This window comes from Siphateles boraxobius, unplaced genomic scaffold, assembly GCF_051911475.1.
Source record: "Siphateles boraxobius isolate OS27281-9 unplaced genomic scaffold, OSU_SipBor_1 12, whole genome shotgun sequence".
In the NCBI taxonomy this organism is placed as follows: Eukaryota; Metazoa; Chordata; class Actinopteri; order Cypriniformes; family Leuciscidae; genus Siphateles; species Siphateles boraxobius.
The window spans coordinates 23,637,345-23,659,621 of record NW_027508722.1 but is presented as its reverse complement, the minus strand read 5'-3'; the positions used below and the strand labels follow the sequence as shown (position 1 = coordinate 23,659,621).

Sequence of the window (22,277 nt, the reverse complement as noted above, 5' to 3'; positions counted from 1 at the left end):
CTCTTTCAGAAAATAGGACCGTCACTAGTGCCGGAGCACACAGGGGAATGACCGCGGCAACACTGAACAGAGAACTGAAACAGTGAAGCACTCACTTTTCCGCCCTCTAACCAGCCATCAACACACACAAACATTTAGAAATTTGTTGCTGTTAAAACAGCAGTTGAGAGCTCAAAGCTCGCGATCACCGCTGCACTCGCGCTGTAGAACACCAGCACTGGGAGAGTCTTCCTGAAGAACACCGACACACTCGCTCGTTGTAGACAACAGAACTCTCAGAGACATCAAACGATCGGCTCCGAAGCGAAAGGCAACTAGTGCGTGCATCCACTTCCGTATTTATACCCGCGCCGCGGGGGCGGAGTGTGTGATGCGAATCACGCACGCCAATTACATTGGCTCGTTCAATAGTACTCGAAGAAGACAGGCTCTCTAGCGATCTCCCAATTCAGTCGACCGTCGACTACGTCTGACGTTCTCGACTGAAAGGGAACCTATTCACAATGAATCACATTTTCCAATGATGTGTGAGAGGAATGTTTAGGATGAACTGATATACTTAAAAAATGTAATTTTCCTACTCTACCTATCAGACAGAGGTCTTTTTATGACGAACCGATTCACTAAAAATAATCAGGCTTTCCAAATATGAGATAGAATTTTTTAAGTTAAAAAAGTCTCCACAAACTTTATTTTACTCTTAAACAAAGAACTGGCATTCTAATAACACTTCATTTCTGAATTTTTTTTTTTACAAAAAATTACGTCATGACTGACGATTCAATAACCATACTGTAAAAAAAGTACTCCGCAATCAACTTGTCATTTCAACCTAAATTACATTAAACTGACATTAAAAAATCAGTTGAATCTTGTATAACGTATAAAAAAAGTTGAAAATTGCTTAACTTATTTTGATGAGTTAAAGCAATGTAAATACATATGTTGTCATAACTTTTTGATCATGTAATTTTTTTATAGAGGACATTTTTTTTAGAAAAATATTGAATTAGTCATTTCTTTCATAACTCTTCTACTGCATTTTCCCAAATCTAGCTCTCAGAACTAAATATTGCAGACAGCACATGCCAATAAACAGTGCAATCAGCATTTGCAATTCATTCTTGGTGAATTCATTCCCAAAGTAACTCACAATGTGAGCTATAAGAGAGAAAAAATTGCTTATAACCCCTCTAAAACCTGCAGGGAGTCCACTTCATTGGTCATATTTTTCTGTCTGTCTGGACATGATGAGGAAATGTCTAAATGTTCTTAAAAAATTAAATCAATGAATCATATAAATAGCTCAAAAGTAATTCATAGTAATAAGAATGTGGCTTAATGCTGCTCTGAATAGATAATATTTCTCAGTGATTGTGGTGGGTGGTGTCAGTGAGATACCATCACCGGAGGGTGCAAGCTAGGAATGGAAGAATGAGCAAGGAAGATCTGTACACTGTCTGCTCCATACCGGGCATTTAGCAGCGGAGATAGTGATGTCCTACAGCTTTGATACATGCTAAACAGACTCTGAGTAGCCCCCACAGGCAATGAGCGGCAAACAGTGGCTCCCTACTTCAGTGGCATATTAAATAAGGGGCTGGCAGGGCACTTGACTATGAGGGGCATGTAGTGTTTTCTGTTTTACTGTATGCCTCATAGACTGTAGAAGAAATGAATAATGAGGCAAAAGTTTGGCTCTATTGGCTCCAGAAAAAGTGTAAAAAAAGTTTTACATTACATAACTTGTCTGTGATTATAATTGGCTCCAAGGCTTAGTGATATGGAATATGGATTTTTCTGGTCATATCAGAAGAGCTAGTATAGTGCATGTCATGGCTTACATCATATACACTCCACTTCGATGTAAATGCTTGAAGCTTGTAACTCTCACAATTCCTCCTGTTTTTCACTATATCTCTGATCATCTCTGTGTCATCAGTCCCTGTTTATCATATTTCTTTCTTTTAATGTGAAAATTTTGTATTAATCAGGAAGTTTGGTTGGTTGTGTAGAGAAAGTGGATGAAGAGTGAGTTTATTCTGTAACATCTGCTAATTATCCCCACTCTCTAGTTCATAGTCTGTTTGATCTGCTGTCCTGTGGGGTATGAGCACGTGGCAGCAGGCCTGCCAGCAGAGAGGCTGTATTTGGGGCATGGGAGGCCAGAGCAACAATTGCGCACACTGCTTCTGCTTATGGCTCACCCTAAAGGTAGCCTGGCTTACCGGATATCTGCATGGATCCTTGTCGAGATTGTCACCAAAAAAAAAAAAAAAAAAAATTATTTGAGCCTCTCAAAATCTTTAGGAGGCTGTCAACTCACCTCTGATCCAGTAAGGCACAAGCCAGGCTCAGTCAGAGAGGCAGCAGACAAACTGTTACCAGCTTCCATCCATCCATCCTTCCTATGATCTTTTTATTTTTATGTTTTTACTTTTCAGTTGCATTAGAAGCAACCAGACATGCTTGCTAGAGACATGAAGGTTGCAATTATATAAATTCTATAGGATACTTTGTGTTTTATAATAACTCTAAACCATCATCTGGAACCTTTAGTTATCACCCTGAATTTCCAACATGAAGTGCTCTCAAAAAGAGAAAACATTCCACTCAATAAACAATAAATATGTTAGCGAAAACAACACATCTAGTCAGCGTCTCAGTTCTCAGAATCATTTTACACAAGAATTTACAGCATTTGCACTCAAAATACCTATCTAGCAGGACACAAATTTGCCATCATCATTCTGTATTTATTAAAAAACATCCCCAACACAGTTTGAGTTAGAGTTTAGAGATATGAATCACCAATCCGTTTAGTGCCAGTGAGAGACTGCAGAGCAGAGCTCCTCCTTGCCAGAGCAGACAACTTGTACCTGAGAGAGTTAATTAGTGCAAATGCACAGTTGTGTTATTGGGCCACTGCTGGCAATGAGAAGCATCATTAACACAAAATCCCAGTCCCTCAGATCTGAGCAGTGGAGCACTGCTCATTTGAAATGAAGGTGTTTTAACATTCACTGAATTTGACATGTATTATGCATTTTTTTTTGTTTTTTTGAGGTGGGTAAATACCAGTTCAGCCACAATCCTCCTCCAGGCAAAATGCCAATCACTGCTCCCTGTCTTCCAAAGTTTAAAAAGTTCTGAGTTTTAGAAGCCTAAAGTCAAAATCTAGACCTCAAAGACACTAGTAATGACAAAGCTGTCATTTGTTGGAATTACATTTAATTTATTATTATTCCCATGACATTATCTTACAGATGAAAGTATGTTTGGCTCTACCAAAATAAGAGTGAATAAAAAGCATCTTAAACATGTATGAACAATCAAGTGCCTGTTATTTGTTATTACTTACATTACAAAGTATGAATACATAAATACAATTCAAGATTTTACACTTTAAATAGATTGAAAAAAAACATTATTGCATGTCCACACTACAGCTGAGCAAGTCCAAACTCACTCTACCCTACTAACAACACAGAAAAAAATGAAATCAAATAAAAAAGGGATTGTCTTCACCAAAGGTGGTGAACACTCCTAAATCCATTAAGAGATGCAATAGTTCAAACACATGCTGTATTTCTGCACCAAATAATCATGTCAATTTGCATATTCAAAAAAACATTTTAATGAAAAAAAAATTCTGAATTTTATTCTGAATCATTCTAAAGTTTCATGTACATTTTGCTTAGTCAGTTTAACCTTGCTCAATGATATTTCCCTTAGTTCTTCATAAATAAAACCCTTTGAATACTTGCTGGGTAACTATAAAAATATGCTAATTATACTTATTACTAATTGAAAAAGGCATTAACATTCTAATTTGACTTCAGGTTATGCTTAATTTCAGCCAACTGCTTAATGGGCTCAACTGCTGATAAATCACAGTGCGGTGAGGCAGGAGAGGTTCATCTGTGTGTTAATGCGGGGAGACAATATCTGTATAAGGAATGGTATGGTAAACAACAAAGTAAAAAGTCTTGCTATCTTTGAGTTGACACTGCAACACAGAGAATAAACAAAAATAAATCACTTCTCAACAGGAACTTTGGCTGAGAGGAGAACCTACACATCAGAAAGTTCACAGCACAATTGGAGGGGTCTTGCAGGATATTTCATGTCAGAACTATATTCTTTCTTATTCTCATTTCCCTTCTCATTCTGACCAGAACTAGCTGGTTGGTCCAGGGTGGCGCTGAAGGTCCTGGCTGTGGAACAGAGGGTGTAGTAGGGGGTGGATCTGCAGAGTGCTGGCAGCAGCAGCAACAGCAGCAGCAGCAGCGGCAGCCATTGGCATTGGACTGAGCATTGTGGGGAGCAGAGAAGTGGGAGGCAGGGGGTGGAGAGTCAACCCAGGAACATGATGGTGAGGGTGAACTGGGTGGAAAGATGAGGCTGGGATCAGGTGGAGGGGTTGAGCTGCCAACATAGTAGCTGGCGGCACTGAAAAGAAGGCAGCAGGAATTGGACGGGCAAATTGGGGCTGAGAAAGGGTGGGATGAAGGGGTGATAGCAGGGCAACAGGAGAAGAGTGAGGAGCAATAGAAGAGGATGGAGAAGAGGACTGGAGTATGTTGTATGGTAGACAGGCTGAAAGTGTAGTCTGGTCAGGTGGCTCTGCAGTTGGTACTGGTAAATGGCTCATTTCCAAAGATACTTGCTCTTGAAGGTGCTGCTGCTGCTGCATGTGCTGCTGGGCCTGTAGCTGAAGCAATTTGTACTTCACAATCTCATCATTGGTGAAGGTCATTGGTTGCTCAGAAAGGGGAGGGGTGCTGCATTTTGGACAATGAATCCCTGCAATTTCTGCATTGTCTAGTTGGTCTCTGATGTTAAGTTTTTGTGACAAAATCTTGTCTGGACCCAGAGCTAAAGCAGAACAGGTTTCTGTTGATCTATCAATTTCAAGACAGGCATGGGATGCGCTGTAATTTTGCCCATGTGTTTGTTGTAAGTGTTCTGAAGTCTTACTGTCAATTTGAGGTATAACTTGTTGATTTGATGGGACAGTTGAAGATGTTAGAACCTGGTTACTAATACTGGCACTTGCATCTTTATGTATCCCCATTTTTCTTCCCCCTTTCTTAATTGAGGGTAATTTACCAATTAGTGGAAGTGAGAGGGTGACATTTGCTTTCTTTACTTTAGGATCCTTCTCAACCAACTGGTCTTTTGGCATTGGGTTAGATTTATGAGTATCATATTCCTTCCCTACACCTGATTGTAAGGAATTAGGCTGAGCTACATTGTTACTTGTAGCTAATGGGGGTGAGTGACTCCTCTTTCTAAGAGGAGATGATTTGGTCTTGACCAGTCTCTCGGATGGCCACCCAGATTGACTGCAATGTTTCTGGCTCTGTCCAGTTGGTGATGGCCTAATATGGGAATTAGACAACCAGTCCCCATTAAGATCAGAGATGCTAATGCTACTAGAGGAACTGGGGCTACGAATGGACACTGGCTTGTTATACCACCTGTCTTCACTTCTTTCTGGACTTGACCATGGAAATTCTTCCCTCTCCCGGAACCTCCTACCTACAGGGCTAAGTCTTTCATACCACCAATCCCTGACATTCTCTTGAGGTTCAGGACTGTCATAGACTCTATAAAACAACTGCCTGCCTTTATGTCGATTTCTTTGCTCTCTGTGTTTATGCTCCTCAACAATTTTTTTGTGCCTTCTGATGCTGTATCTCTCATGCTGATCTGGGCTGTTATAAACTGTTGAATATTTCCGTTTATTGTAGATGTAAGAGTTTGCATAATCCCAACTGTCTCCTGTAGGTTCGAAATCTCTGCATGGGCTATAACTGTAGTTAGGAACAATGTAAGAGGAACTTCTAATGCAAGACCTGGGCTGACTGTGCTCCTTTCTCAAAGGGTATAGATAGTTTGATCTTGGTGAGGTGGAGCGTCTCCCCATGTGGTACACAGGCCATTCTCCATCTGAGGTCAAGTCTGACAGGCCACTCCACGACCCAGATTTGTCACTGTTGGGAGTTGAGACAGCATCCCTCTTTGACTCATAGGTGTTGTCATACCAGCGATAATTATCCTCTCTTCCTGTCGTGTTGTGAACAGAATATGACAAAGGCCTCTGCCTTACCAAGCGCAGTGCTGACACAAGCCCCCTCATCGTTTGACATTTCTTCCTTTTACGTGCCGGGGCGGAAAGCGAGCTTACAACAATGCTTTTGAGGCTGTGCTCTGGGGTGTCACTTTCATTTGAAGTCTCATCTCTCACTGATCTTTTCCTCTTTCCCAGCTTGTGCCTCCTCTCAGTGCATGCGTGCTTGTATTGTGACGTGTCGGTTGGAGTGCATTGGAATTCAAAGTGTCCTCCAGCTTCTGTCTGCGAGCAGGTTTTGAATGCGCATCCCGCTTGCCGGATCTTGACAGCATCTAATTTATGCCTACGATTTTTCCCCTTTCTCCTGTGTTTGGGTTTCTTTGGTTTTAAAATGCCTAATTTATCTCCTGGAACATCCTGTGTTTGTGGCCTAGCTCTGTCATTCTGGTCTGTTAGCTTGTCAACAACACCAAGATCTGTCCCCTTTGTGCTTTTGTCTCTGCCCTCCTTGTGTTTTAAATAGTAGTAGAGAGGGTTACAGCTGTAAGATACGTGTGACTTGTCGGAAGTGTACTGCACCAGCTCAAAAGGCCATTTTGTCACACTTCCGTCCTTGCTGACTACATTGAGGAAAGAACCTATATTTTCATCCTTGCACACTCTGTGTATTTTATTCTCGACTGTCTCTTTTTCTGATATACAGTTCTTCCCATTCTGCATATTAACCTGTTCGCAGCTTTTCTGTGTATGTTGGTGTGAGCCTTTGAGTATTTGGAGTTGGCCTTGGGCTATGGTACCCTGTCCATCTGTGTAAACAGTAGGGCCGGGGCACTTGAGGCATTCTCTCCCCTCTGATCCCGCATAAGCCCCCTCTGCCCTGGGCCTCTGCCCCCCATCACGCAATCTGTCCTCTGAACCAGCTGGCTTCCAGTTTTCTCCAGGACTGTGTGTGTCAGGAAACCCCAGCTTCTCTGGCTGACTTGTGCTGTAGTTTGCCTGAATTTCAGAGCTCTCCACATGTTTTGCTTGTGCTTCCATTTGAGGTGTTTGAGAGTCTTCATCCACCCAGCCCAGAGTCAGTGGATCATGGGACAGATCATGGTCATCATTATTTGAGGTTCTGGGTGAGCACGAGCCAGACCAAAGGGCCTCCAGGGCGAGTCTGTGCTTGTGGCGCTTGAGCTCTTGATAGTCACTGGCATCCTCAAGTCCATCACTAAACACAGATGCACAGGAGTCAAGCTTTAGTTGAGCTCGTCTAGAGAAACAGAATGAGACTCCTGCCCTGGGGCTCCGGTGTCCTGCAGAGGATTTTGTCAGTAAGGGTTTTTTTTCGTTGCATGGCTGCTGATGTGCGGGCATACGAGTGGAGGACAAGTCCTTCAATGAGGCATTTGTAGAGATAGGATTTGAGTTTTGAACCAAGGATGCTGTTGGTTTTGTGTCAAACTTGCTACTGCCAGCAGACAGGATTTGAACAAGATCCTTATCCTTGTTTGTAGACCTTAACTTTGGACCTTTCCTGTCATCACTGTTGGCAAGAAGAGAAGGCAGTGTTATAATTAGGCAGGGCTGAAAGATAAGAATGGATTTACAGACACATTATCACATTGAGATTAAGTGTATTATGATTTACCTATCTCTTTGCTGTTTGAGTTGTGCAAGCTGGTGCAGTCGTTTCAGAGCTCTTTTCTGCTTTTTCTCATCTTTCCAGGACTTGGAGGAGACATTGCGTGCAAATTCTCTCTGCTTCAACTCTTTCAGCCTCTGAAAGACAAAACAGGCAGATGATAATGAGAGATAAGAAATTCTGAAAACCAAAGGCTTTCCATGAAAACGGCATTTGTTTGGCTTGGATAAAGACCCTAAAGAAGGCTTATTCAGGAGGAAAAAATAAACATCAATCCAGGTCTAACCTGGGATTCAATTGGGGCAGAACGATCCAAAACAGCCTTACGACACATTTGATTAAAAAAAAAAGAAAGATATAAAAACATCTCTTTTTAACGCTTCTGTTAATAGAGATAGAGCATCCTTGTCAATCAATCAACAATTTCCCACATACAAGGCTCCTTGGAAAAGGTATAGACCACATTGATGGATGCCTGTCTATTTATCACTTCATCCCTTTAGGGCAGAGGAGAAATAAAAATCGAAACAAAGTTAACAAAATCAGCAAGTCAAGTCAAAAGACAATCACAAAACAATAAAAGTGTCAGTGGCGCCTGATTTTGTTCAGCAGACATGAACGGAAAGTCACATGATCACAGTCAAACACTTTTGACTTTACTCAGCAGGGAAATTTAAGAGAAAGACATATTTGTCTTGACTCATGAAAGGCAATGAAAATGTAACTCACTGCATCCCCTCTCTCCCCAGTACACAGGTGATATAGGTGTTTAATTTGGAATATGGAATATGGAAATGGGTGTGTCAAACTCAAAGCACCTTAGGTTTTTCCAAAACTCTTTTATTTTTGTGATCACATGCATGCACAACCTATACCAATATTTTGTTGGTGTTGTGAAGGGAGTGCCAAGAGGAGGACAGTTCCCCTCTGCTGCATAGTGACAAGCACTGACAGGGAAAAAAATGTATCTGTGAGACGTTAGCAACCTAACTCCCAACAGAGGCCGCTGACTTTACACAGCAAAACACACTAATGATGCCTGCTTCAAGGGAGCCTCACAGAAGACAGCTTTTCAGAGTATATACACACACTAGAGGAACCACAAAAATGTCAGTGTATACTCACATAAAAACCCTCCCCTTCCAAAAACAACATTGATATGACAAATGATCAAACTCTGATTTCAATGAACAAACATGCAAATTCATTTAAAAACGTCTCGGTTACGTATGTAACCCTAGTTCCCTGATAGGGAACGAGACGCTGCGTCAAACGCTGTGGGAACGCCCCTGCGTTGTGCGTCATGAAGCACGTATGGAATCAGCCCAATGGAGAGATGGAACGTCATAGGCGGGTGACGTCATCGAACAGGAAACTATAAAGCAGCCCATAAACACAAGCGCAACAGCTTCTGATAGGCCTGAAGGAAGCGCTAGCAGGAATGCCGGGAGTGTGGTGGAATGACGCAGCGTCTCGTTCCCTATCAGGGAACTAGGGTTACATACGTAACCGAGACGTTCCCTTTCAAGGGAACTCGAGCTGCGTCAAACGCTGTGGGAACGCTAATACCCACGTCACCATAGGACCAAGTGACCGCCATGTGAGAACTAGCGCACAGAGGACGAGAGCACCTGTGCCCCAGGGGTAGAACTTAAGTCTAGGTCGTAGAACTTAATGAAAGTATGCGGTGAAGACAATCCAGCCGCATCACAAACGTCAATGAGGGAAACTCCTGACAGTAAGGCTTTAGAAGCCGCCATACTCCTGGTAGAGTGGGCTCGTACAGCCAAAGGTGAAGGCTGACCAGCCGACTCATAGGCAAGTGAGATAGCCTCGACCACCCACTTGCTCATTCTCTGTTTAGACGAGGGACACCCCTTCTTGGGTGGCCCAAAGCACACAAATAGTTGTTCTGACTTCCTCTACAGGGCAGTTCTGTGGACATAGGTGCCTATAGGTGTAAATTGAGTTTCTCCTGGTCAGACGACAGAAATGGAAGAGGACAAAAGGCCTGCAGAACTGTAGGTCTAACAACATTAGTAGGGACCTTGGGAACGTAACCTGGTCTAGGATGTAGAAAAGCCTTAACCATGCCAGGCGAAAATTCCAGACACGAGGGTGAAACCGACAGAGCCTGCAAATCTCCAATTCTCTTTAGTGAGGAGATAGCAAGAAGAAAGATAGTCTTAAACGTGAGAAACTTCTCAGGAACTTCTTCGTTAGGTTCAAGAGGAGCTAGGGAAAGACCTTCTAATACGATGGCCAGATCCCAGGCCGGCACCCTCGTACGAACTGCTGGCCTCAGCCTCAGTGTGCCACGAAGGAAACGAGTTATAAGCGGGTGTGTCCCAAGAGAAACTCCACTGAAAGGGACGTGGTAAGCAGCCAGTGCCGCCACATACACCTTTAGTGTGGAGGGGGATAGCCCTGTGGAGAAGCGCTCCTGCAGGAATTCCAGCACTGCACCCACTGGGCAGTTAACTGGGTCCTGCAGGTGCTCTCCACACCAAGAAGTGAAGAGTTTCCACTTCAAGGCATAAAGCTTCCTCGTGGATGGAGCTCTTGAGTGAAGAATGGTCTCAACAACCTCGGTTCGGAGACCAGAGTTCATGAGCTGGGCCCCCTCAGAGGCCAAGCCCACAATACTGGGCGGGGGTGAAATATCATGCTGCCCGCCTGAGAGAGTAGATCCCTCCTGACCGGGAGCTCCAAGGGAGAGCCGTCCAGGAGAGAAATCAGGTCCGCAAACCATACTCGGGCCGGCCAGAACGGGGCTACTAATAGTAGGCTGACCCCAGTCCCGGCGAACCCTCTCCAGAGCTCCAGGTAGCAGAGCAATCAGGGGAAAGGCGAACAGACGTGACCTCGGCCACGGCTGCACCATAGCGTCCAACCCCAGAGGGGCTGGGTGGCTGATGCAAAACCACAGATGACAATGCCTGGACTCCTTGGAAGCGAATAGGTCAACCTCGGCATGACCGAAACTCAACCAAAGGAGCTCCACCACCTCGGGATGGAGTCTCCAATCCCCCGGCCTCGGCCCCTGTCTCGACAGGGAGTCTGCTACCACATTCAAATACCCAGGAGGATACATTGCTCTCAGAAATAGTAACCTCCCTTGGGACCACAGGAGGATCTGACGGGCCAACTTGTAAAGCCGGCGAAACCGCAGGCCCCCCTGATGATTTATATAAGAGACCACAGACGTGTTGTCTGACTAGGAAGTGTTTCAGAGCCTGGAACACCGCCAACATCTCTAGACAATTTATAAGCCGTGATAGATGATGGTTCTGCGACAGCCCTTGGGCTGGACGACCACTCGTGACCGCCCCCCACCCTGTGAGGGAAGCATCCGTCGTTAGCGTTACGGGACGACAAAGAGCCCCCAACACAGGCCCTTTGAATAGGAACCAATTTTCTTCCCACATGACCAGAGCACGAAGGCAGCGCCGCATGACTTTGACCGTGCGGAGTGGATTTCCCCTCGGGGAGAATCCCTTGGTCCTGAACCACCACTGTAGCGATCTCATGTACAACAGGCCGCAAGGTATAACGTCGGACGCTGCTGCCATCAGACCCGACAGTCTCTAAAACTGTTTTACAGTAAGTAGCTGGCCTAGCTTTACTTGTTTCACAGCTGAGAGAATCGAAACGATGCGGGTCGGAGCGAGTCGCGCCTGCATCGAAACCGAAACCCAAACGACACCCAGAAAAGTGGTCTTCTGAGGAGATAATACACTTTTCTTTGCGTTCAGCCTCAACCCCAACTTCCTGATATGAACGAGAACGACATCTCAATGTCGAACCGCCATCTGCTCTGTCTGAGCTAAAATCAACCAATCGTTGATGTAATTGAGGACACGAACACCCTGAAGCCTCAGGGGCACTAGTGCTGCGTCCATGCATTTCGTGAAAGTGCGGGGAGATAAAGCTAGGCCAAACGGAAGAACCCTGTGCTGGTACACCTCGCCCCCGAAGGCGAACCTCAGGAACTTCCTGTGTTGTGGAAGGATGGAAATGTGGAAGTACGCGTACCTTAGATCTATCGTGACAGACCAGTCCTCGGATCTGATTTGTGACACGATCTGCTTGATAGTGAGCATCTTGAATTTTGGCTTCCCTACCGAGCGATTCAATAGACGCAGGTCTAAAATTGGACGCAACCTCCCATCCTATTTTGGAACGATGAAATATCGGCTGTAATAGCCTGACTCCACACTGGGAGGAGGAACCCGTTCTATAGCCTCCTTTTGAAGGAGTGCTTTCACCTCTTGTTCCATAACCAGAGCCTGCTCGGGGCCCACCACTGTAGGCAGAATCCCTCTAAATCTTGGTGGACGACACCTGAATTGGATAGAATAATCCCTTTCTATTGTCTGCAGGACCCAATGAGATATTTTTGGAAGGCTTTTCCACTCTGCCAGAAATTCTACTAAGGGTACCAGTCTCTCGAGACTGGCCTCTGGTGTAACTTAGGCAGCAAACGCAGCGCCCTGTAACGGCACACCGGCAGGGAACAACTGGTCTAACCGCTCTGAAACCCTCCTCAGAGGGAGCGAGCGTCCCTCGGGAAATCGCTCGCTGGGACCGTCTGCGCCCCGGCATGAAGGCGGGGTTGGCAGAACGGGCCCCTGAGGGCACCGAGGAAGAATGGGCACCGTAGAAAGAGGTGAACACCTTTCCGCCTCGGTGGGGACCACCCTCAGTGTCCTGCGCGCCGTGGCGCCAGGACTTCTTCTTAGCCGAAGCCTTCTTAGCTAATATAACTGTCCTCAGATCAGTTCTATTACTGGGAGATTTCGGCTGAGAGTGCCGCGGCTGAGCCCACTGTCCAGCAGGGGGAGCACAAGACGCGACACTCTGCTTCAGCGCCCTATATGATGAGCTCGCAGACGGCCGGGACTGCTCCCGCCCAGCAGCCCCAGGGACATGAATTTTTAAAGGGAGAAATTTCTCCTGGAATTTATCGATGACAGAATTTACAGCATCGCCAAATAAACCCAGGGGGGAGAGAGGAGTGTCTAAAAGGAAAGCTTTTTCTTTTTCTTTTATATTTGTCTGATTTAACCACAGCTGTCTTTCCTCGGCAACCAGAGCAGCCATAGATCGACCCACTAGCTTGGCCGACTCTCTGGTTGCGCGCAGGGATAAATCAGCAGCCTGACGCAGTTCGCGAACCACGTCAGCACTGACCTCCTCACTCTCACTCACGTCCCTCAGCAGGTCAGCCTGGTATGCCTGCATAATAGACATAGTATGCAGACTTGACGCAGCCTGACCCGCCGCCGAATGCGCTTTACCCACAAAAACCGAAATATTTCTAAGAGGCTTGGTGGGTAATGCCGGTGCCTTAACAGATGACGCAGCCTCGAGGGAGAGTAAACTCGCAAGCATCTCTTCCACGCGAGGCATAGCCGAAAATAACCATATGATTTTGCCCCCACAATATTAGAATATGTTGAAGTCTGGGGACTAAACACTCTATATGACACCGTTTTTTTCCACGATTTCGACAACTCAGTGTGGAGATCGGGAAAAAATGGCAAGCACCGGCGTGGAGGTTGCACTAGTGACGGCAAAAATCTCTCATCTAATTTTGATTTAGAAACAGACTCCTGTCTAGTCACTGGCCATACAATGCTGAGTTTTTCTACAGCTCTTGTTAATACCTCCACTAGCTCATCACTTTCGGGAGTGTAAGGTGGCGAATCCTCCACATCTCCCTCATTTATAACTGGTGCCTCAGCCCGGGCGGAAGAAACCGCAGCGCGTGCTTCCGAACACGGGACTGAGGCACTGGATCTCACAGGTGAAGGGAGAGATAAGGCAGAGCCCGTCTCTAACCCCGCTGAGAGATCCATATGCGATCCCCACAATACGCGTCATCGCTCAGCCTCGGCAAGACCGGGACCCGAACCGCGGGGAGCGCGCACCGAACCGCTCTCCTCGAAGAGCGCCCGGCGGGAGCGGAGCGTCCTTAATGGCAGACGCTCGCAATGCTCACAATCAGCTCCCTCGAGAGCTGACTGGGCATGCTGCACTCCCAAACAAACAACACAAAGAACGTGTATCCCCACTCGTAAAATAACGCGAGCAGGGAGGGACAGACTTCCTAAACTGCTGTTCGTTCGCCATATCTCTCTTAATATATATAAATTGTTTGTGTGGTGCAGAGTATGTAAAGACAGACAATATTCACACAGGGACAGATTCACATATAGCGGGACTGAAGGCACAGAAAGCTGTTGCGCTTGTGTTTATGGGGTGCTTTATAGTTTCCTGGTCGATGACGTCACCCGCCTATGACGTTCCATCTCTCCATTGGGCTGATTCCATACGTGCTTCATGACGCACAACGCAGGGGCGTTCCCACAGCATTTGACGCAGCTCGAGTTCCCTTGAAAGGGAACTGTTAATTCAGTAAATACTACTTCAATTCATAAACAGATTGCTGATATGATGTCAAACTATTAGCACATAGTTTCTCAATTCATTATCATGAAGAGAGATTCTAAACAGAATAGTTGAGATTCATTTTGTGGCGGCATAACAAATGTTCATACATGTACATATAAAAATACTGCAAATAAGAGAGAAAAAGACACTTAGAGAGAATGAGGTAAATAATAGACATGATTTCCCTTGTCTTCAAATTCCAACCTTCGCTTATCAACACAAAGGCAGAATGTGAGTGCTGTTTCATTCTAAAAAAGCATAATAATACCACAGATCTGTTACAAAACCTACGCAGAGAGCTGCCTCGCTGGATACTGGCTACATAAGAAACTGCCTTCTAAGTGGGTTGTTGTATTTAAAAACATGACACACAGACTAGTGGAATGGAAAAAATGCAAGGTCTTGAGGTGCGTCTTTTAAAAGTTACAATTTTTTAAAAGCACAATGGTCAAATACGTCTATCTGGCGCAGGCTTACATGGACAAATAATGGAAAAGCAGTGTAGTGGAATGCAAAAACTAAGGCAGCATCTACCGGTTATGGAACTTTGGAAAGCACTACAATACAATGATCCAGAGAGAAATACACACTGATACAGAGTGAAATAATTTCAATAGTATTTGAAGCTTGCATGTTGCTAGGCTAACAATGATCCTCTCTAAAAAGTATAAAATTCACGGCAATATATAATTTAATTTAAAGAAATATAATTTTAAGTATGTGCTGCACTATTTATCTATACTTTTCAGAGAATGAAATTCATTATTTAAAATCATTTATCTCTGCCTCGCCATCTTGGATTTATTTTCCACTAAGCTTACTATTAGACATTCAAGTCTCATAGAAATAAGCTAAATTCCAAGTTTTTTTTTTTAAACCATCAGGTCAGCCTCTTTTTCTAATTAAGTGCTACTCCAGAAAGCAGTGCTATCTCTCTCTCTTTTACAGCCTGGAAACACAATGATGGTTTTGACAGAATGAGATGTTTATGGTATAAAACCATTCCATGATATGATTGATAAGGCACATTAAAGTCTATGTTTAAATGCTCTACTCATAATTAGATTTGGATATTCTCATATCCATGATGCCTTAGATTTTGCCCTTCAGAAGATAATTTGGACTTTCAATGAAACATCTAATGAATAATTGACAGATAATAAAGAACAAATGGAATATAATGGAAACTATATTTTAAACTGTCAAAAAGAACTCATGTCCTCTGATCACACTGACTGGGCAAGAATCAAAAACATTTAGTATAAAGATGCAAAAGGATTCTCTGATTTTTAAAACCTAATTTTTGTTGTACAGTCCTTGTTGTATTAAAGGTGCATTGTGTAATATTTCTGAGGATCTATTGACAGAAATGCAATACAAGATCCATAACTATGTTTTCAGTGGTGTATAAAGACCTTGCATAATGAACCGTTATGTTTTTATTACCTTAGAATGAGATATTTATATCTCTATAACCGTGGGCACCCCCTTCTATAGAGGTCGACATATTGTCTCGTCATGTTTCTACCGTAACCGACAGCGAACAAACAGAGCTACAGAGCGCGTTTCGTCACTACCTTGAAAAAGAAGTTTTCAGTGGTGTATAAAGACCTTACTTAATGAACCATTATATTTGTATTACCTTAGAATGAGCAGTTTCTATCTACATACACCGCGAATCCTCTTACATTGAAATGCGCCGACATGTTTCTATAGTAGCAATAAACGGACAAACGCGTTTCGTTACTATGTTGCTCTTCGTGCAAGGAAGCAATCTTAGTTCAGCCAATAAAACAAAGACACCATGATGAACAAGTAACAATAATATTCACAATAACATATAGTTTTACTGAATAATTAAGTAAAAATAATTTCTTAATTTATCCTCGTAAAGAAACCTCATTGCTGAACTGCCTACTCTCTGCTGTCTCAGACGATGACATATTTTCCTGTCGGCCACCGTAACTTTTGTTGGTTGCAATTCGTAACCTCACCACTAGATACCGCTAAAAATCACACACTGCACCTTTAAGTTCTACAGTTTCTCCTGTGGCATGAACTGCAACTCACAAACACACACTTTAACCCTGAGTTGTGTTGGGATTAATGAGAATTGGAGGTGATGAGATGCTCTAATTGACCGCCAACCTCCAGTCCATTGAATCAATTCTGTTGTGTGCTGATGATCAAACACTGACGGATTAATCAATGTGGAAGAACAGAGGTTTGTCTGCATGTGATGTGTAAGGATAGACACTTTAGCGTATTATTGACTTGCATGTCTTTTCACTAGGATATAAAAAAGCCCATTAAGATACTTTTTATAAACCTTTAGCAGTGGTGGCTATTCTGAATCTTAATTCATGAGTAATGCAGCATCTTGCATCTTCTATAGCGCCGTCGGTCCCTTTGATATTTGCATCTCAACTACTCTGAGATTCACCAGCTGAGATAACAGACCTCAAAGGGTTTTACGTTGCTACTAAAAATCCTAATGTTAATAGACCTTAAAGGAATCCCATCAATGCGTGCAGGGTAAAGAGCCTTTATCAGAGGATATAAAGGCACTATAGTGGAAACTAAGGCCGATGGGCATGGCATTTTAAAGACAATAAAATGCTGTGAACTGCACACAGCATAAGGTTTTCATTAGTTCTCTTTTTCATGGTTAAGCCTCTGTAAAAAATCTAAAACTGGACTGGTTTATTGGTGCTGGCCTGGTGGGATCACACCAAATGAGTGATTGAACAAACAAAGAAATTAAAAGGACAAAAAAAACGGCTTGTTAACCACGCTGCTCCTCCTTTACTCTCATTCTCTATGGGACAAATGAGCTTTCAAGTTGCACCACTTCTGCTCACATTATTTTAGTGCAAAATCCTGCATCTTACTCACTATAGTTGCTAGATACTAATGCACTAAAAAAAGTATTTCAATTAAGTAACTGTCATTCTTTTCAGCACAAACACACTTCATATTTGAATGTAATTTGTAATATACATAAATTATATACTTTATGTAAATTTGACTTTTTGTTACCAAATTATTGTTTTACAATTAGCAATTTCTCTGCCACAGTTTATCCGTATAGCAAGTGGTAAATGAAAGTTAATGTAAAAGGGATGTTTTCTATTGATCATCGCAGCAGTAATTCATGAAATGATGATTGAATGGAACGTTATACAGACGTGCCATGAAGTCAAGCTCATTTTTAGCATTTTTAAGAGCTGTTTCAAGTATCTGAATCACAGTGGTAAAAGTTTCCAGTGGAACACAAATTGGAAAATAGCGCAATGAAAATGCTGTTTAGCAGATCATTTGTTGCCATTTTGACGTTGTTTTCACGATTCCTTTAGTGAATCGGCTGCTAGAACCCCTTGTCTTTCTATTTATCTGTCTCTTCCTCACTCTTATATTAAGGAACAAATCTCTAGGCCAGGTACAGGCCTTAATATACTCTCCTGTCTAGAGTTTCTGTCAACTTCCACATTATATCACAACCTTGAGCAAACACACTCTCATGAAAAACAGTCTCAAAAAGAGAATTGAGTCATGATCACACTTTCCTGCTTTACTTTGACAAAAAAAGTAAATCTATACAAAAACAACATATGACATGAGTATCAAACTGTATTATATTACAAACACATTTAATACACCCTCATTGCTGATAACACTAAACAATGATTCATACACAAGTGCAGGTGCAATGGTAGTGTGAAATCTGGTCTGACAGCTGACAATGTGAACTCGGCCTCACTGTAGATATTGGCAGATTTGCCATTTTAACACTGGGACAGGAGCAGGCTGTTCCCTAATTGGCTGAAACATCTCTGTCCACCTCGCAGAGCCCAGATATGGAGGTGTCACTTTGTAACATTTCACCAGGACCAGGCCTTCAAAGAGCTGGATTTCTGTCTGCTACTTTTTTTGCACAAATTTGAAAGTCATTGTGGTTCATCTGCTCCCTTCAGTTTGGGTCACGCAAACAGCTGTCATCTTTACAAGCTTCAGTGCCAATCATGGCTGCCTTGTTCAATCATGTAACATTAAATGCAGATCTTCCTACAAAAGAGATAGTTAAATTCATTGTTGGACAACAACAAAAGATTCTGCTATATTATATACTGCAGAATATCTGTGACATGATTTTAATAATCACCAAGCAAAAATATTGTTTACTTTTCAGTTCAGCTGAGCAGGCTTTGTTGATTATATTGATTACTTTGGAAACCGATTTCCAGACAACATCACACATTGCCATTTTAATTCAGATTTCAGTTGATGTGTGTTCACAGTGTCACAGGTATTCATATTTTGTCTATTTTCAGTGTCTTTACATGTGGCTCATCCAACTGAAACCGGATTTATTTATTACAAATAATCTTAGGTTTGTATCCATACAGTTCAAATAAATAACAGAAAATAGTCAAATGGCATAATTTGTCAAGTATTTAATGTACTGGAATTTTGGAATTTGGAAGCACATTTTAATATATAAACATGAATACATTTCATAACACTGAAAACTATAATCTTTTGCTATAATCTCAAAATGAATATCCATTCAGATTACATTTCAGCAGCTATTACTCCAGTCTTCAGTGTCACCTGATCATATGTATCATTCAATTATTAATATAATAATATACATTTGCTTTTCAGTTGTAATTATTATATTAATTGTTTTGATGTGGCCACCAAAAATCCATTATTATTAATACAGGATTCTAAATGGCTAATTTCAGTCTGCCTGTACACTAATACATTTCATATCACAAATGTAAACTTTAGCAAATCTCAAAATTAATATCCATTTTTCATACTGTACATTACAACATTGCAATGCTGAAATTCATTAATTTTTTTCTAAGGGTGTAATTTTATTCTATTTTTTTTGTACACAAAATAGTATAGAATCAGCCACTTATCAATATCGGTATTAACATCAAAATTAGTATGGGCATCTGAAAAAAGTTTTAATATCTTGCATTGTAAAATTTTTATTTTTTTGTTGTTGTAAAATTGGCTTTTTTTAACCAATTTACAAATAGCATCTCTTCTACAACACTCTTTAGTCGTCCTGTTTGTCGAGTTAACCGGAGACACCTGCATATGCACACGACTGCGAGGGTGTGTGTGTGTATGGGCGTGTGTGTGAGGTCCTTCTTCATGCTCCAGTTTCCCTAGTTAAATCTGCTGTATTGTGACAGGCCTCTCTGGACCTCCTGAGCACATGTGAGCAACATTAGTCAGCCTGCCTCCCAGTCTAAAGCCTGACACAACAAACAGGTGGGATTGCTTCTCTCTCTCTTTTACACACGAGAAAAAGCATCAAGCGGCACTAAGAAACAGAGAGAATATTCTCTGCATAATGAAGCATTGAAACAGAATAGACTGCGCACCTGTGTCTGTGTGTGTCTGCGTATATGTGTTTGAGTTGTCTAACACCGTTCCATCTGTCTGTTCTTCCCCTCAGGTATAGCGGGTCCTCTGATGCTTTCAAAATGAGTCATATCTTCCCCTCTCCCTTTCTAACTCGGTTTCTTTTTTTAACACTGTGCTCTCTTGTACCTTTATCGGGATGTGGCAGGTGGAGATGAATAGAGCCTCAGCTGGGCTGCGGAGGCCCTGGAGAGCTCCAGGCGTTTGACAAGGGCAGAAGACAATAAGAGCCTACTCATCCTGGCAGTCTACAGAGAGAGCAGCGCACCACTTTCTCGTTCTCCCACTCATCCCATATAGTGCACTGCACTGTGAAACAGGCAGTCCCCTTCTCTGGATCTTCCACTAGCCCACGAAACTACTATTTTACTTTGTCATTGAGCGGGGACAGTTTGCTAACACTGTCATCCTCCTCCTCCTCCTCCTCCAGGGGAATATGGAAGACCAAGAGACCAAGACCAGGGGAGTGTGTAAGCCATTCTCGAAGGTTTGTCCACAGAAAACAGAATTATTGAAAGAGTGAGCACTGTAAAAAGTGATCAGTTGACTTAGCCTAAAAAAGTGAGGAAAGTGTGTGATCCTCAGTCGTTTAGTGTATGATGCCCAGTTTTTCCTATGTAACTATTTACAAAGTCGGCAACTGTATGAAGCCTGGTGTTTTTAAAATCTGTTCAAGTTGTGTAGTGTATTCCAGCCTTACGTCAGACAAACAAACTCGATTGCAGGATGGATTGTCATATCGTTATATTCAATACATTCTACTGAAGCCTCTTTAGGTAATGTTCAATGGTATAGAGATGTAATGCCTACATATATCATATCATGTAATTGGTTAAAATCGATAGATAGCCCTAGTAATGTGATTTTATATAAAATTAAAGCTATTCACTAAAGCTAAAAAATTTGGTGTCAGTACGATTTTTGCTCACCAAGGCTGCATTTATTTTTTATTTTTTTATCAAAAATACATTAAAAAGCTGTAATATTGTGAAGTTTATGTAATGTAATTTAGTCTTCTGATGGAACATATTTGAATTATTGCACTATTGAATGTCCCATGATCCTTCAGAAATCATTCTAATATGCTGATTTGGTGCCCAAGAAACATTTATTATTATAGTGAAAATGGTGATTTACTATTTAGTATTTTTGTGAAAACAAGAAAGAACAGCATTTATTTGAAATAAAAAATTAGTAACAATGCAAACGACTTTACTTTCACTTTTGATCAAATTAATGCATCCTTGCTGAAAAAAAAAATCTTTCAAAAAGAAAATCTTACTGACCCACAACTTTTGAAATGTAATATAAATATATTGTAGGGTCTGGACCAATCAGACACACACTAATTATTCATATTCATTGTATTTAATGAATATAAAGGTCTACGAAACTCTCCCCCAAAACTAACCTCACAAATGAAGTTACTTTGTCAGCCGGGTGTCCGGTTACAGAACACTTTAAGACTGATAACAGACTTTTACGACCTCAAAGGAATGTGGCCACATGCGCCACATGCTTAAGAGAGAGAGAGACAATCTTTAATTAAATAAACTTTGCGGTATTACTCTGATCTATGAAGGAACATGCCTCACAGAAACTGTGATGATTTACTGTCTCGTGTACTATCATGTATAACAACATGGTATGTTTGATTGGGGTGTATGTGGTTGCACAACCACCCAACGGTCAATATAACCTCACCTGTATCATGCTTCCTACGTAATTAATCCTCATTTAATGACACACACTTTGATGTACATCACCTTCTCTTAGAATGCAATGTGAATTTGTTATGTCTATTTGAGCTTGAATGAACAGTCTAAGCACGCTGGGGACAAAGACCATAAATCAACTAAGAGCGGGTTCCCCTCTCGGACATGTCACCTTACTCATTGGTCCATTCAAACCTTAGGGGTGGTTCTTTCTCAGGCTATATCAGAGGCAGGCAACAGTGACCGCTCTCTCTTGGTAGTTTTCATCCTGCCGCAAACATTGTTTCAGGTGATACGGGGGAACCCCCTCCCCCCCTCCATGGGGGCCCAGAGGCCTCCCAGCAGGCCTGGATCCCAACCAGATCCGGCCTCATGGAAGAGAGAGGACACTCTCTCACAAAGAACCAAGGACAATCTCAGGAGTTTGTAACAACGACTCTAACCCACCATGCAAGTTCATCATATCTTCTTCATCCAACAAAGAAGAAAATGATTGAGACTTGAACATCTGACACTCGCAGAATCATCAACAACTTCAGTTTTCAACAACTTTGATAATAGTGTACGCTACCCAGGCATGCAAGTATACTTTTGATTTGATGCTTTGAAAATGAAATGCTGATGTTCTTCTCATATAGTTACATGGAACTTCTCAATAGTTCTGTTTTCGGGTTCGTTCTATCACTCACCTATTTATGTATTCATGTGTTTGTTGTTTAGTTTATTTATATTCATATAAATATCTATATTTAGGTAATAAAACTTGTACATAATATGTATTTGGTTCTGTTTTGTTTGCAATACAAAGTCACTTTTACGATCAGAGTTTTTGCTACTTGCTCAAAGTGCTGTACATGCTAAGAAATAATTATTCTTCTGTGGCCATGGAAGATACCCTTTTCTTAGAATAAATTAATAATTAAAAAGAGTTCGTTGGACGAACTGATTAATT

At 42.2% G+C, this 22,277-nt stretch overlaps 1 protein-coding gene across 2 annotated transcripts in view; it reads right to left on the bottom strand.

Annotated features, from left to right (window-relative positions):
• Positions 1-3,214: 3,214 nt before the first annotated feature.
• The window catches only part of znf804b (zinc finger protein 804B), a 131,478-nt gene continuing 112,415 nt past the window's right edge, over positions 3,215-22,277 (bottom strand). For both annotated transcript variants that reach the window (XM_077213952.1, XM_077213962.1), the window contains exons 3-4: positions 7,716-7,846; positions 3,215-7,610 (exon numbers count right to left, since the gene is read on the bottom strand). In XM_077213952.1, the coding sequence (XP_077070067.1) occupies positions 4,181-7,610; positions 7,716-7,846 (3,561 nt within the window). In that variant the 3' untranslated portion in view covers positions 3,215-4,180. The remainder of the gene's footprint in view (positions 7,611-7,715; positions 7,847-22,277) is intronic.